Source organism: Cyprinodon tularosa, unplaced genomic scaffold (assembly GCF_016077235.1).
Source record: "Cyprinodon tularosa strain WSP-4 unplaced genomic scaffold, ASM1607723v1 ctg403, whole genome shotgun sequence".
Classification (NCBI taxonomy): domain Eukaryota; kingdom Metazoa; phylum Chordata; class Actinopteri; order Cyprinodontiformes; family Cyprinodontidae; genus Cyprinodon; species Cyprinodon tularosa.
Genome location: NW_024039123.1, coordinates 17501 through 32137, shown reverse-complemented (window position 1 = coordinate 32137; position 14637 = coordinate 17501). Strand labels below are relative to the sequence as shown.

The following is a 14637-nucleotide window of genomic DNA, read 5'->3' as shown; positions in this document are numbered from 1 at the left end:
GCCCTACATACAGTCACCTTCAGCTCTTGGTCTGCAGTGCAGTCGTTTGCACAGTGTTGTTTTGCTCAGCACAGGTAGTATAGAGATAGGTTGTAAAAGGGGATGCTTTAATGCGTGTTTGCTGTGACATGTTATCTGTTGGCTTTACAGTGCTGATTATTACCCCCCCCCCCCCAGGAGAGGACAAGATGCTAACTATACAGAAAAAAATGTTGAAGTGGCATTATTGGATAAGGATTGTAGGGAATGTACATTTCATGTTTCAGTCAAATATTATAATGATTTTAGTAACATAAGGGGTGTTTTTCTCATTCAATCATCTGCTGCCTCATATCTGGTCTTAAAGAGAATACTTTTTTCCCAAATTTTCCACCATAATGCACTATTGAAGTCTTACATATTTATCAGAAAACTGTTGCACTCTCTAAGATGCTAGTCTTGCATTTTGCATTGCGATGTATCTTAAAGTGCATGCTCTATTATGTGACAACCTATTGTATTAAGAGTTGCATAATTTCGGCGAGTTTAGCAAAATCACTGGTTAGATAACATTTCATTTCGATTTTCTGGCAGGAATGGGTATGGCAAATAAAGTGCAACCTACTATACATTTGTACTTTCTCACCATTAACAATTACATTTTCAAGAATTCGCAATAACTTTTACGTTATAATTCAACCTCTCAAGTTGTTTTCAAGCTGTACTTCATGAGAACAAGTCTCCCACAAACTTTAGCTCAGCTGCTTAGGATAAACAGAATATCTCAGGATATACAGAATATCCTACAAAAACAATTTAAAGACTGCCTTTATCCTCCTTTTTCCTTTAAGACCAAGCTTACATTTCTTAGAATAAAATATCTCTCATACTAAGGTGCCCTGCTTGAGGACAGTACATTGATGATAATACAGAAACGCACATCAAGAAATAAAAAAGTGTCTACTTAACTATAACTCATGTTATGTTGGATTAATATTTTGCATCTATCTTAGCTAAGTTTTTGTTTAATTTGCCAGGTAGTTTGGAAAATATTTTAATGTGAAAATGTGGTAGAAATATGCCTTGAGACAGGCAGCTGTAATTGCAGTTACACATGATTCCACAAACCTTTACCTTACCTATTGGGACTAAGTATAAATGCTTTCCACTAACTTCAGATTTATTTTTGTTTTATTAGATAGTGTGGATACATTGTGACCTTATGTTTGTGCAAGTCTGTGTAATGTTAGGAAATAAAATGGGAATAAAACATTGTTACATTCATTGTTGCATTGGCTGGAGGGGAAGGGTTCCAGATCTTTACAAAATTTAGTAAAGGACTTTGTGTATGGGAAGCCATAATTTTCTCATTTATTGCTAGTAGTATGAGGCAGTTTTTATATGTAGATGTGTCATTTCTCGATGATGCTGTATTTAGGTTTTCTCCCTGCTCCATTTCCTTTCTATCTTGCAGCGTCTCTCCCTTCTCCGACATCGTCAGTCATTAGCAAAACTTCCAGAGCAGAAAGGATGACTGTGTATGTGTATGTGCATGAGAGAGTACTATAGCAAATGTTCCAGCCAGCTCTCACTGCAGGGTAATTCAGGGACAACATTTGCTGTGTCTGGATTGGAAAAAATGGGCACTGGCAGATCTACACATACAGGGATATATGCAGGTCCCAATTAACACAAGGTGCAGCCATGTTGGCCTAGAGATAACTGCATGTCTTTAGCTATCGTTCTTACTAATAAATGCAGGGTAATCATTGGGTTCTGTGTCCCTCTGGTAGGAGAAGGTAATGAAGATAGGAATGTAATGGTAGAGATGGCAAAGCTTGGATAGCCAAACGACACACAGGAAGTTTGACTGATTAAGGCTGCTGCATAGTGTATGTGTCTGTGTGTGTTTGCGAGTTAAAGGGGGCCAGATGGTGTTTGAACCAGTTAGGCACAGGAAGAGATCCAGAAAGCTTTTGGCTTAAGAGGTAACTAAACTGCATCTAATAATCAATGTAATTTTGCTATTCAGTCAGCAGTAGCTGGTTATCAAGATACATTTTCCCTATTGATGGGTAAAACCAATATTTGAATGGTTAGTTGTCGTATTTCTTTGAAAATGATTAAACTGTAATTCAAATTCTTGTAATGTAAGTATAACTTAAAAAAAAAAGAAAAAGAACATAGAATAATGTTTTCTCTGCATCTAGAACCATATTTATACATGGTTAATTATAATAAAATGTTAAAAATCTGACTTAATTTGGGTCATATAGATTTGATTTGGAAGTTGCTCTGTTCTTTATAATTAGATCTATGGCTCATTACATAAATCTGTATAAAATATTGTCAGTCTGGCTGATGCATGTATTTGTAAAGCATTTAGGGCAGAACAACCACCTTTTTTTTCCACTTAAAGTACCGATTCAAACAATTCACAATATGAATAAAAGAAGCATATAAAACAGGACTAAGTGATGAAGTCTTAAAGAGGCACATGAATCATTAGGAGGTAGAGTTGATTGATGTACAAAGGAATGTGGAAGCAAATCCTTGTCACCAGCAGCTTACATTGAGCTTTTAACTTGCTCCCTTTTCAATTCATTTCAATTCAATTCAAAACTACGTTATCCATCCAAGAGGAAACCTCAATGTTTTGGTAACTCATGAGTTCTTTATCAGCCTTAGCTTCTTTAAGTTATTTACTCTGATGCTGATGCCACAGTAGATGATTGCAGAAGAGATCTCCATTTTACAACAGACTTATAGACGCTTCCTTTAAGAGTGCAGTCCGCTGTCTCCAGTCAAATCAGTTGTCTTCTCCCATGACGGTAATACCATTCAGCTTGTTCTTGTTTCTGTACAGTCATCTCTCTCTTGTCTCATTTAGCGTAAGATGATATGCACTTGTGAAATCAAATCACATAATCCTTACAGTGCTGGCTGCATTTTCTAAATGATAGTGGGTTTGGTGAAGTTTGTTAAACTCCATGGCAATAAGCAAACTGCAGGGAGGTCTTCATAGATGCCCATTTGCTTGATCAGGTGGGCCAATAGGAGCTTCTCTAAGATCTTTAAGATGTGGAATGTGAGTAGAAAGTTTCTATATATTTCAGGATTGTTTTGTTTATTTATACTTGAACATGGCAGGAGGTCTTTTGCAGCATTGGAACTGTCTTCTTGGTCAGGCTAGGTTTGAAGAAGTGCTGTAGAATCTCATAGTGGTGTCTGAACACACCTTTGTGACTCTCTAGCTGACAATATATGGATTAAGTTCCTACAGTCAATCAATCACTATATCCCAATTTGCTGTCAAAGCGTCCCACTGTCGCTACCCCTCAGCGGCAAGTAATAACAAAGATGGCGCGGGCACGGCGCAGTGGAGGAGGAGTTTGTTGACCAACAGGGAGCAAAGAGCAGTGATCATCTGTCCGAACAGTCAGTTAACTTTGTTTGAGTTTGCTATAAAGTCCGCTATATCATCCACACACCATATAGAGACTGAGGAATTTAGGGGTTAGGTCTGATGTTCTGGCAGAGTAAGCTTGTAAGAGAGAACAGCAGTTTTGAAACAGAGTGTGTACGAGGAGAAATGGGCTTGTGAATGCTCACGCACACGTTTAATAGGCATTCCCTCTCTGTAGAGGTTACAGGGTGTAAAATCCTCGACAATACCCTTAAGAGCATTCCATAGTACTATATTTGTGAACATTATTTTTTTCTAACTTCAATTTTATTTTAAAATGTTTGTGTCTGTTCCTCTCCTCCACTGTAGGTCACAGCCACATCTTCTACCTGATTGGTGACACAAACATTTTTCAGAGATATAAATCAATAATTTAAATAGCACAATAATATTTAAAAAAATTATTGGTAGAAAAAGTACAGCTGGACTGAAAATGTAACTGTTTTGAAAGCACAGTCAAATGGCAGCCTAATCAAAAAGGTTTTTAATCTCCATTTAAAGCAATTTGGTGATTTTAGGGCTTCAAAAAGGAAAAAAAGATAAACTGCGTTAATTAATTTTAAGTAGTTATTGTTAATAATCCATGTGGTTTTAAAGCAGCAACTATGTCTGGATACAGGTTATTTAAGAAAATGATTAATTATTAATTAGCTGGTCATCTTGGGAAGTAAAGTGCAGACCAGTTGTAAGTTCTTATTACCACAACCCGCTGGATTGAAGGTATAGTGCATTTTTTCTCAATGTTTGGGAAAAGCAGAGTGAAAGATTCACCAGAATTTATATTACTACGGTAAAACAAGTCTTGGGATGTTAACTCGCAGGGATTTTAATGGAAAAGGGACCTTGTGACAAATACATAATGGGGATATCTGAAATAAATATGGCTCTGGTGTTTAAAGGAAGGGATGTTTTTTGATTGGGAGATACCAGAGGCTGCTTGGTGTACTCACACAATCATTTGGCATATTTTTACAACTCTCAGTAGGGAATTTGTGAATACAGTGCTTTCAGAAGGTATTAAACAAGCTGCAATTTTAAGTGCAAAGTATAGAGTAAAGTACATAGTCAGTAAGGTTAATGCCCAACATCTAATTCAAACTGTATGGTGTAAAAGCACAACAAATACAAAAAGTCTGTAAACGCAGAAATGAGGCCTCAAATCACAACGATAACACAATGATCTCACAACAACACATAAAGTGCATGGAAATAAAAAAAAATGCTGTAGAGAAATGCTGCAGCAGAAAAGGTCAGATGTGCTGCAAATTCAAAAACGTGTTGCAAATGCAAAACCCGCTGCAAACACATAAATTATACTATCACAATAAAACATGCAAATGGGTAATGATAAAACATCACAGCAAGTTAAGTAAAGCTGCAAACCGCAACATTGTCCTAGCAATGATGCTTCTATAATATATTTTGCTGAGATGCTTAGGTGACTCATGTCTTAGTGCTGTTTTAATATGACTAATTAATCATTTTTGGTTTAATGTTTTTCACAGTGCCAGCCATCTTTTGCCACTTGTTTGTCAGGGTCAATGGGCACTAGTGCCTATCTCCAGGAGTTTGTTGGTAAAAGGTGGAGTACGTAGGTATCCAGATGTACAGGGCAATTTAGAGATACTGTACTAGTCAGCCTAAACAGTCGTTGTTTTCAGACTTTGAGAGGAAGCAATGTATCCCATGAGAACCCTCACATGCATGGGGAGAACATGCAGGGAATCACACCCAACATCTACACCTTTTGGACAAAGGACAATCTTTTGAGGAACAGAATGTTCAAATTTTGGGCAAATATAGGTTGTTTGAGAGGGGCATGAAGGAAGCCATCTATGTAAAGAAATGTCTTCAAACTTGAAAAATGAGGGAACATGGACTATTTTTTATTTTTTTTATTTTTATTTTTTTCATGTGCGCATGCGCGAAAGCAGCATGCTGCAGTTACACCGCTCCTGTTACGCTTTTAACTTTCGTATTTTTATCTTTTTTTGATTGCTCTTATTTTTTCACAGTGACTCTGTGAAGTACTATCCTCTATAATGAGGTATTTTTCGGGGAGTTTCTGTGCTTTTTTGTGCTGTTTTTATCATGCCGCTCCCACCGGGACACGCTGCCTTTGTTTACTCGAGAGAACAGCTGATTGCTCTAATGCCGGCCGGCGTTTTAGCCAGACCAGCTGGAATACCACCCGAACTCTGGAGGAAAACACGCCGTGGTTGCAGAGGAGGAAAACAACATCGTGGGATGAAAGGAGGGTCGAGACGGGACGGACTTATTGAAAGGAGAAGATTTAAGCAGTGTCTCCCCTCTGTTGTTATGGGAAACGTGCGGTCCCTTAGCAACAAGATGGACGAGCTAACGGCGCTAACGCGGAGTCAATCGGAGTATCAGGAGTGCAGTTTGATGTGCTTTACGGAGACATGGCTGCACAAAGACATTACGGACCTGATTGTCTCCGTGGATGGCTTTCATACCATCCGGGCCGACCGGGACACTAAGAGTGGTAAGCGAAAAGGAGGGGGGCTTGCCATTCTAGTAAACAGCAGATGGTGTTACCCGGGTCACATCACCATTAAAAAACAGCTCTGTTGCCCGGATGTTGAACTGCTGGCCCTTGGACTCTGTCCATATCAGCTGCCCAGAGAGATCCCGCATGTCATCGCTGTTGTCCTGTACATCCCTCCTTCTGCAAACCCAACATCTGCCTGCAGCACCATCCATAATATCATCTCTGAACTACAGACCCATCATCCCAATGCCCTCATCATCATGTCGGGAGACTTTAACCATGTCACCATGAACAAAGTTCTACCGACCTTCAAACAATATGTGAGCTGCCCCACCAGAGATGAGAGGACCCTGGACCTGATGTATGCTAACATTAAGGATGCATACATCTCCTCTCCTCTCCCCCCTCTGGGCAGGTCAGATCACAACCTGGTTCATCTCAAACCCTGTTATGTGCCTCTGGTGAGGAGGAAGCCAACGACCACAAGAACTGTGAGGAGGTGGTCGGAGGAGGCTTGTGAGGCACTGCAGGCCTGCTTTGAGGTGACCGACTGGCCTGCACTCTGTGAGCCCCACGGGGAGGACATTGATGGGCTCACAGAGTGCATCACGGATTATATAAACTTCTGTGTGGACTGCAATGTTCCAGCTCGGACTGTCACCTGTTACCCCAACAACAAACCTTGGATCACCAAGAAAATAAAGGCCATCCTGAATGAGAAGAAGCGAGCATTCAGAAATGGCAACCGTGAGGAGGTGAGGAGAGTGCAGGGGGTACTCAAACGAAAAATCAAGGAGGCTAAGGACAAATACAGGAGAAAGCTGGAGAATAAACTCATGACCAACAACATGAGGGATGTGTGGAGTGGGATGAAAACCATCACAGGGTTCCAGAAGTCCACTGTTGTGGGGTTGGAAGGGTGCGTGGACCGGGCCAATGAACTGAACTTATTTTTCAATAGGTTTGATACTGCGGCCCATCCCCCACAACCCTCAACTGCTGGCCTCCCTCCAACGAGCACTCCACCTTCTTCCACTCCTCCTCCAAACAGACCCCCTGTCTGCTCTTCACCACTGCAATCCACATCCACCGTCTCCACCCCTCCCCCGTGCTTCACATCCTGTCCTACAGAACATGAGGACCTCACCCCTCCCCCTACAGTCACCTCTACAGTGTCCTTCACTCCTGACCTAGTGAGAAGACAGCTAACCAGACTCCACTCCGGCAAAGCTGCGGGCCCCGATGGTGTGCTCCCCTGGGTGCTCAAAGTTTGTTCCAACCAGCTGTGTGGAATATTTAGCCTAGTCTTCAGCCTGAGCATGCTCCTCCAGAGAGTACCCGTGCTGTGGAAGACGTCTTGCCTCGTTCCGGTGCCAAAGACTTCGCGCCCTAGTGACCCTCAGGACTACAGACCGGTAGCAGTGACGTCCCATATCATGAAGACCTTTGAGAGGCTTGTCCTGGAGCAGCTAAGGCCCATGGTCAGGCCCTTCACTGATCCACTACAGTTCGCCTACCAGCCCCGCCTGGGAGTGGAGGACAGCATTATCTTCCTGCTGAACAGAGTCTACAATCACCTGGACAAGCCGGCGAGCACTGTGAGAATCATGTTCTTTGACTTCTCCAGCGCCTTCAACACCATCCGCCCGGCTCTACTAGGTGAGAAGATGACTGCGATGCAGGTGGAGGCCCCCATCGTGTCCTGGATTGTTGATTACCTGACGGGCAGACCACAGTATGTACGCCTACAGAACTGTGTGTCTGACAGGGTGGTCAGCAACACTGGGGCCCCCCAGGGGACTGTCCTCTCCCCCTTCCTCTTCACCCTTTTCACCTCGGACTTCAGCTATTGCTCTGAGTCCTGCCACCTTCAGAAGTTTTCTGATGACTCAGCAATTGTTGGCTGCATTGAAAAGGGTGAGGAGAGTGAATACAGAACCGTGGTGGGCAACTTTGTCACTTGGAGTAAGCTGAACCATCTGCAGCTCAACGTGACAAAGAGTAAGGAGCTCATAGTGGATCTGAGGAGGACAAAAACACCTGTGACCCCTGTTTCCATCCAGGGGGTTCCTGTTGACACTGTGGAGGAGTATAAGTACCTGGGAGTGTACTTTAACAATAAGTTGGACTGGACTAGAAACACCGAGGCGGTCTACAAAAAGGGCCAAAGCCGACTATTCTTCCTGAGGAGGCTGAAGTCCTTTAACATCTGTGGGACCATGCTGAGGATGTTTTATGAGTCTGTTGTTGCTAGCACACTCTTCTTTGCTGTCACATGCTGGGGCAGTGGGCTGAGGGTCGCTGAAAACAACAGACTGAACAAACTGATCAAGAGGGCCGGTGATGTTGTGGGGGAGCAGCTGGACACCCTGACCACCGTGGCAGAGAGGAGGATGCTGTCCAGGTTTCAGTCCATCTTAGACAATGACTCACATCCTCTCCACAACACACTGGTCCAGCAGACGAGCTTCTTCAGCAGAAGACTCCTCCTACCCAGATGCTCCACAGAGCGCCACAGGAAATCATTCTGTGGCGCCCCCCCCCCGTCCGTAATTGACATTTATGCACTATTTTTGCACGCCACATATCGCTTTACTTGGATTTATTCACTTTAATTGGACTTTTCACTTTATTTGGATTTAGTTTTTACATATACATAGATATACATACAGATATATGTACAGAAGAGCTATATGTGTATATATATTTTATCTCTTTTTATTCTTATTTTTTATCTTATTATATTGTATAGTTGGATGTGTGTATATATCATGTAAAACTGTAACTAGAGCGTGTAACAAAAGTAATTTCCCTCTGGGATTATTAAAGTATTTCTGATTCTGATTCTATAGATCAAAAACAGGTATCAGGAATGATTTCTGTAGTTCCTATACTGATCATTTATATGCACAATGATCAGATTTCGGGTCAGTTATCCGATCAGAACATACCCTCATCAGAACCTGCCCTCTTTATAATATAAAGAGTTGCTGAGTTCAACTGTTGATCACTGAGGTCTCTGTTTTGGCCCCTGTAGGTATTTCCCCTTCCTGTTCTGTTACATTTACTGGGTTTAAGTTCTCCTCTGCATCAGCACTCCTACCCCTCTCCATTCTCCTCTCACTAATCTTTGACTGTACCATAAATTTACCAACACACAAATCTCACACACAAGACACACATATATACACACACAAATCAATATAAGCCTTCTTGGCACTGCCAGAGCCCAAAATGACTATAGATTTTCTGTCTACCAAGCCACTAAATTATGCAAACCATTGGTTTATAGTTCACTACTTTTTTGTCATTCTCATCCCAGAAATGCCCAGACTATAGCAACTTAAAAATAAGTAGCAGTTTGATAAATATATTGTTATACTTCTGGAGATTTAAAATGTTTTGTACAAGCAAAAATTAAATGGCTTAAAAACCATATTGGTTTGTCTTATTTGATACCCGGTAGCTGTTTACTCTATAGATTTTGAAATCAGCGCTATCTGTTATGATCATAAATGTTCCGCTGAGATCAGGACTTTGCTTAGGTGTTATATACTGATATACAAATATTTGTGTTAGAGGTTGTGCTTGTCTAGTACAAATACTTATCTAAGCACTTCATCACTGATAAAAAAAAAGAAACACAAAAGTAAAAAAGAAATAGGATACATTATAAATTTCATTTTTCAACATTATATGCAATTAAACTGAAAAGGAGAAGAGATATTATCATGCACATCCATTTAATGGCATTTCTTTTGATATGATAAACACCATGCAAAAAGTATGAAAATTTGGGAAAATTACCCACAGTTAGTTTTTTTTTTTTTTTCATTAAACAAAAGAGCATGTCAAGAAGTCACTTCAAACCTGAAGCAACTGAGCATTCTTACAAAACACCCATTATAATGACTGTCTGAGGTGTGAGGTTGGGGTGATCTTTTAGCAAGTTTTTTGGAAGAAATTAATGGAAACAAAAAGTTTTTTTAACTGGCAAAGCTGCTCTCTGTCTGTCTCTCTATACCTATCATTCTCTATATATCTGTTTAAAGATATAGATATATACATACAAACCACTGGGGTAATTCAAGCTTTTTTTGTTTTTAAATGGTTCGTTCTTAAACTTTCAAGATAGTGGTTAAATATGTTTATCCTTAAATAAGTTGGAAAAAAAATCTAACAAATTTCACTTAGTCTGTTATTTTTTGAACCTCAAGAAATTATAAAGATTTATGTTAAACATTCTTTGTTTGCAGCTGACTAAAGTACAAAGATAATCTTGTACATTTTTCACACACTGATGTAGACAGAACATTTAGCCAACTAACCCTAAAGTATGAAGCAGGATTTTAATGTATTCTTCCAGCCCTTGCTAGTAAATTATTTGGGTTGTTTGTGATTGCCATCTTTCTGCAGTTTTGAAGAATATGTAATACACTTTTCAAAAAGTAAAGAGTGATATTTTTAGTTTGTTTTATGAGCCGATGTACAGAAAAATGATGAACGTATGCATGATTGGGACTACCTTTATAGCTGTATGCACATATAAAAGTGTTTCAGTCTGCATCTCTCCTTAATTGTGGGGTGGAATAATAGTTTCATGGGTTAGCACTGTGACAGAGCCATCTGTAACTGAAGGGGGGGTGGGTTGAAATGAGCTGCTCACTAAGTCCTCCAGAAACTCCATTACCTAAACAAATCAGACATTCACACTCTTACACACAGGCATGCATCTCCCTTTTGATTTATTACCGCTGTTTCATTCTGTCTTTATATCCAGCTTATTTCCAGACTACTGTCTTATTCTCTAATTAATTTATCTTTCTTACAACAAGAGAGTTGTAGGAAGTGAAATGTTATGGTTTATTCTCAGATGTCTCTTTTAATGATTTTTTTCACAAACCTAAGTTATTTATAGTGTTGATATGCAACACATGCCATCTTAATGTACTCTACAGAAACTCTTCAATCGGATAATACAGACAATACGTTTCAGGATTCACTCCTTCTGGTGAGAATGTGGAAATGATAGAAATTCGCTTGCATTGTGTCCCTCGCACCAAGCATGCATGTGGCAACAGTAAATAGGAAGTACAGGCTCAGTGGGACTGGCCTTTTACAAAGGCTTACTGGTGGTGTGAGAAGACAAGAGTAGATAGAAGCAGTGATTCATAAATACTTTGTATTTTAGAAAAAGGTAACGGTAAAATAGCCCCATGGTTGCTCTATCAAGGAAAGTAACAGTTAAGGAGATCAGCTCTAAACCAGTTTTCTAAGCAAAAGGGATGAAAGAGAGCACGTACAGTTAATCACAGTAAAAGCTGAGCCCATAGCTATGTCGAGGAAAGAAACAGGGCTAAACACTTTAAATAGACCAGACTCACTTGTATATGAATAATTTTGTTGATGGTAGCAACCCAACTGATATTTACTTACAGTATTGTCTCATAGCCAAACAGAACCAGTCCAGATGAAGCTACTATGGTGAAAAAAAGCTGAGAGAACATAGAGTTAAAGCTTGAATTTGAATGAATCTGAAATGTGAAAAGTGGTCCCTATGTCCTCCAGCAGCCTGAGCCTATAGAAGGAGAGGAACCTGCAAACTAAACGATCTGCCTCCCATTCTACTTTTAGAATCTTTAGGAACTGCAACTAAACCTGCAGACTGAGAGCGAAGTGTCCTGTTAGAAAAAAAAAGGAACATCAGATCTTTGATATAAGATGTTGCTTGGTTATTTAGGACTTTATATTTGAGAAGGAGGATTTCTATGCTGGATTTAACAGGAAGCTAATAAAGAGAAGCTAGGATAAAAAAAATATGATATTGCTTTTTGATTTTGATCAGAACTCTTGCTGCAGCATTTCAGGTAGGTTAAAGACTTTTAAATACAGTTTGTGGGTCCCTTTATAATACAGAATTACGATAGTTTAGCTTTGAAATAACAAAGGCATTGACTATTTTATATTTATGGAAATGAAAGAAGGAAAATCTAGAAACCAAATTAATGTGAGATTTGAATGGCATGTCATGATAAAAAAAAAATGAACCAAGGTTTTTTAAATTATTATCTGATACAAATTGAATGCCATCTGGCTTAAGTGACTTACTAATTGGGTTATTTTTCAAAGACTCTATTCGAAAGACAACAACCATTAACCCAGAATTCTGACAGTAATCAAGGATTATTCTTATTCTCCTCTTTTACTGAAGAGAAATATGCTGCTATTGTTTTTGAAGGGTGATTTAATACCCAAGTAAACAGTCTTTTTCCAGCTTAGGTAGAATTCATGTAGATGTGTAGTGCATTTTCTTTCCTGTATTGTGTTTAAAAGTTTGCAGATCTAAATTAAGTGTGTGAGCACTTACACCTTAATGAGCCAGCTTGTTATTAATGAAGCCATTCTTTTTCAAAGGGGCAACATTTTCTAAAGCAATCTGTAGAGTACCGGTGGAAGTAGCCCCTGAAACAAAATCATCAATTAGTGTATAGGAGTAAATTAAATGGTTACCCTCTTCCATACTGCTGTATTGTGTTTTGCAAATGTAATCATAACTCTTGAAATGTTCTGGTTATTTTACAAGAACTACACACATCTTTTTTATTTGTTTGATTTAACCAAAAAATGCAAAACAGTTCATTCTTGTGAAGAGAATTGATTTAGCCACATACATCCTATCATCAACACAGACAAATTCAACTTTGTGCACTGCTGAAGAAAAGTATTCGCAAAGCTTGATGTTGCCACATGCAAGATGTTGTGCTCAGATATAGGGGTATTCCAACCCTTTTTCATACTTTGCTGCAACCTTTTCTCCAACTATATACAACAACGCGCTGTTTTACTTTAAAATATCATATAAATGGTTAATATTATAATCTTTAAGATGTAGCCATCTTTAGGAGGAAACTTGTAAACAGATCCACTCTTATTCTTATTTTTCAAATTAAAAGAATTGTTTAAATTAGATGCCTTAGGTCTGTAAAAGCTTAGAAATGGCCATATTATATATATTTTTTATTTTTTTGTGATTTAAATTACAATTTGAATAATTTTTAGATTGAGAGATATTGCATACTATCAAGTGTAGACTGGTAAATTAAACTGAATATACATTTTATTGTGACAGACTTTGTGATATCAGCAAACATCTTATTCTTATCCAAACACACCAATATACCATGGCATTGTGATAAAGGTCTTGATTTACAATGTTTTTTCTAGCCCGTCTGGTGTCAGTGAACTTTGTGATGCTGCTTGTGTACTAATGTTCTCTCACAAACCTTTTTAAAGAACAATGACATAAATAAAATTTAATTAAATACAGTTGGTCTCCAATTTACATGTTAAGTGACTTGTGAAGGCAACTATTTACAGTGTGCTTTATCAAAGAGTATTAGAGTTAATAGTGATAATATAAAACCATGTTTCATTTTCGTTAAACTTCACAATTATGCAGTCTTCCGTATTGTTTTATCACTTATAATCACAATATAATTTACACTGAGAAATTGTAAGGTATTGTATATCATCATTTAACAAATAACATCAGAGACCAAATCATGAAGCACCTGGGAGCACACTGGAGTAAACATTTATCTCAATAGGATCAATCGATCTAATAGGTGTGATATTTCTCTTTGATTACCGTTCTTTATTACTCAATCTCCCTTCTAATAAATGTCTCACATATATTGTCTAATGATTAGGTCGTAATGCAGAGACCAGTCAAAAAGCCTAGCAGGAATAAAGATTTTGACTTTTGACTGGAACACACATAATTGCAGTGAATGGAAGCTGGTAGATGACTGGTGCCCTATTGTGACCTTTCTGCATATCAGGATAAACTGTTTCACTTAAACTTTACTGGTCTTTGGTTATTAAATTTGGTTGCATAATTATGTTGAGGCAGCCTGTCCTCATTATAAACCACTATTAAAACACAAGCACTAAGCCAGGGGGTGGAATGTTATTAATGTGGAAAGGAGTGGAGAGCTAAAAGTCATTTTAGTAAAGCATAACATTTTCTGGCATTACTGTATCTTTAAATTGTCTGCCCCATCTGTGTAACTGTGCCATGTATGAAATATATCCTTCACGCCTTTTCTGTAATTTCGTCCCAGTTTGAGGCTTGGCAAATGTTGAAGCAACATATTTAACAATTGTACATGTATTTTAATTAAAAACCAATGATGACCAATTGGCTAGTTGACTTGTTTTATGATTTTCAAATTTTAGACATCTGTAAGCTCAAAATTTTACAGCACATTTTGCCTCATTCATTCAGGAGATAAGTTGCTCATTTCGAGTTCTCTGATTCTCTGATTTCATTCTTCTATTTTTTTTTTCTTTTTTGTCTCATTCTTCCAGGACCAGCTAAAGAGCCTCCAGGGGGGTTACAAGCACGTCAGTGATGAAGCTCTTCAGCTACAAAGGTGGGTTTAATCTCATACACACTCTTTTATAATGTAACACAATGGATGAGCTGCTTGCCTTTGTGCAGAAAACAGACACAACTACAGGGACAGTTTTCCAGCTCCTTGGATTCAGTCATCACTATTTAATTACTTGTAACCCAGACTGAACTTGTGTACCCATGTCCTCTGAGTGTCCTCTCTCCTCTCTGGACCAGTAATCAACTGACAATGGATCTAGACAACAACATCAATATCAACCTGCC

General features: G+C 38.9%; 1 protein-coding gene across 1 annotated transcript in view; it reads left to right on the top strand.

The window, feature by feature from the left end:
* Positions 1 to 14637, top strand: part of LOC119791886 — a gene marked incomplete at its 3' end in the record, with an annotated part of 108108 nt that overhangs the window by 91091 nt on the left and 2380 nt on the right. The window contains exons 6-7 of the mRNA XM_038298248.1: positions 14328 to 14392; positions 14590 to 14637. The exon at positions 14590 to 14637 is cut by the window's right edge and continues 24 nt beyond it. Coding sequence (XP_038154176.1) covers positions 14328 to 14392; positions 14590 to 14637 — 113 coding nt within the window. The remainder of the gene's footprint in view (positions 1 to 14327; positions 14393 to 14589) is intronic.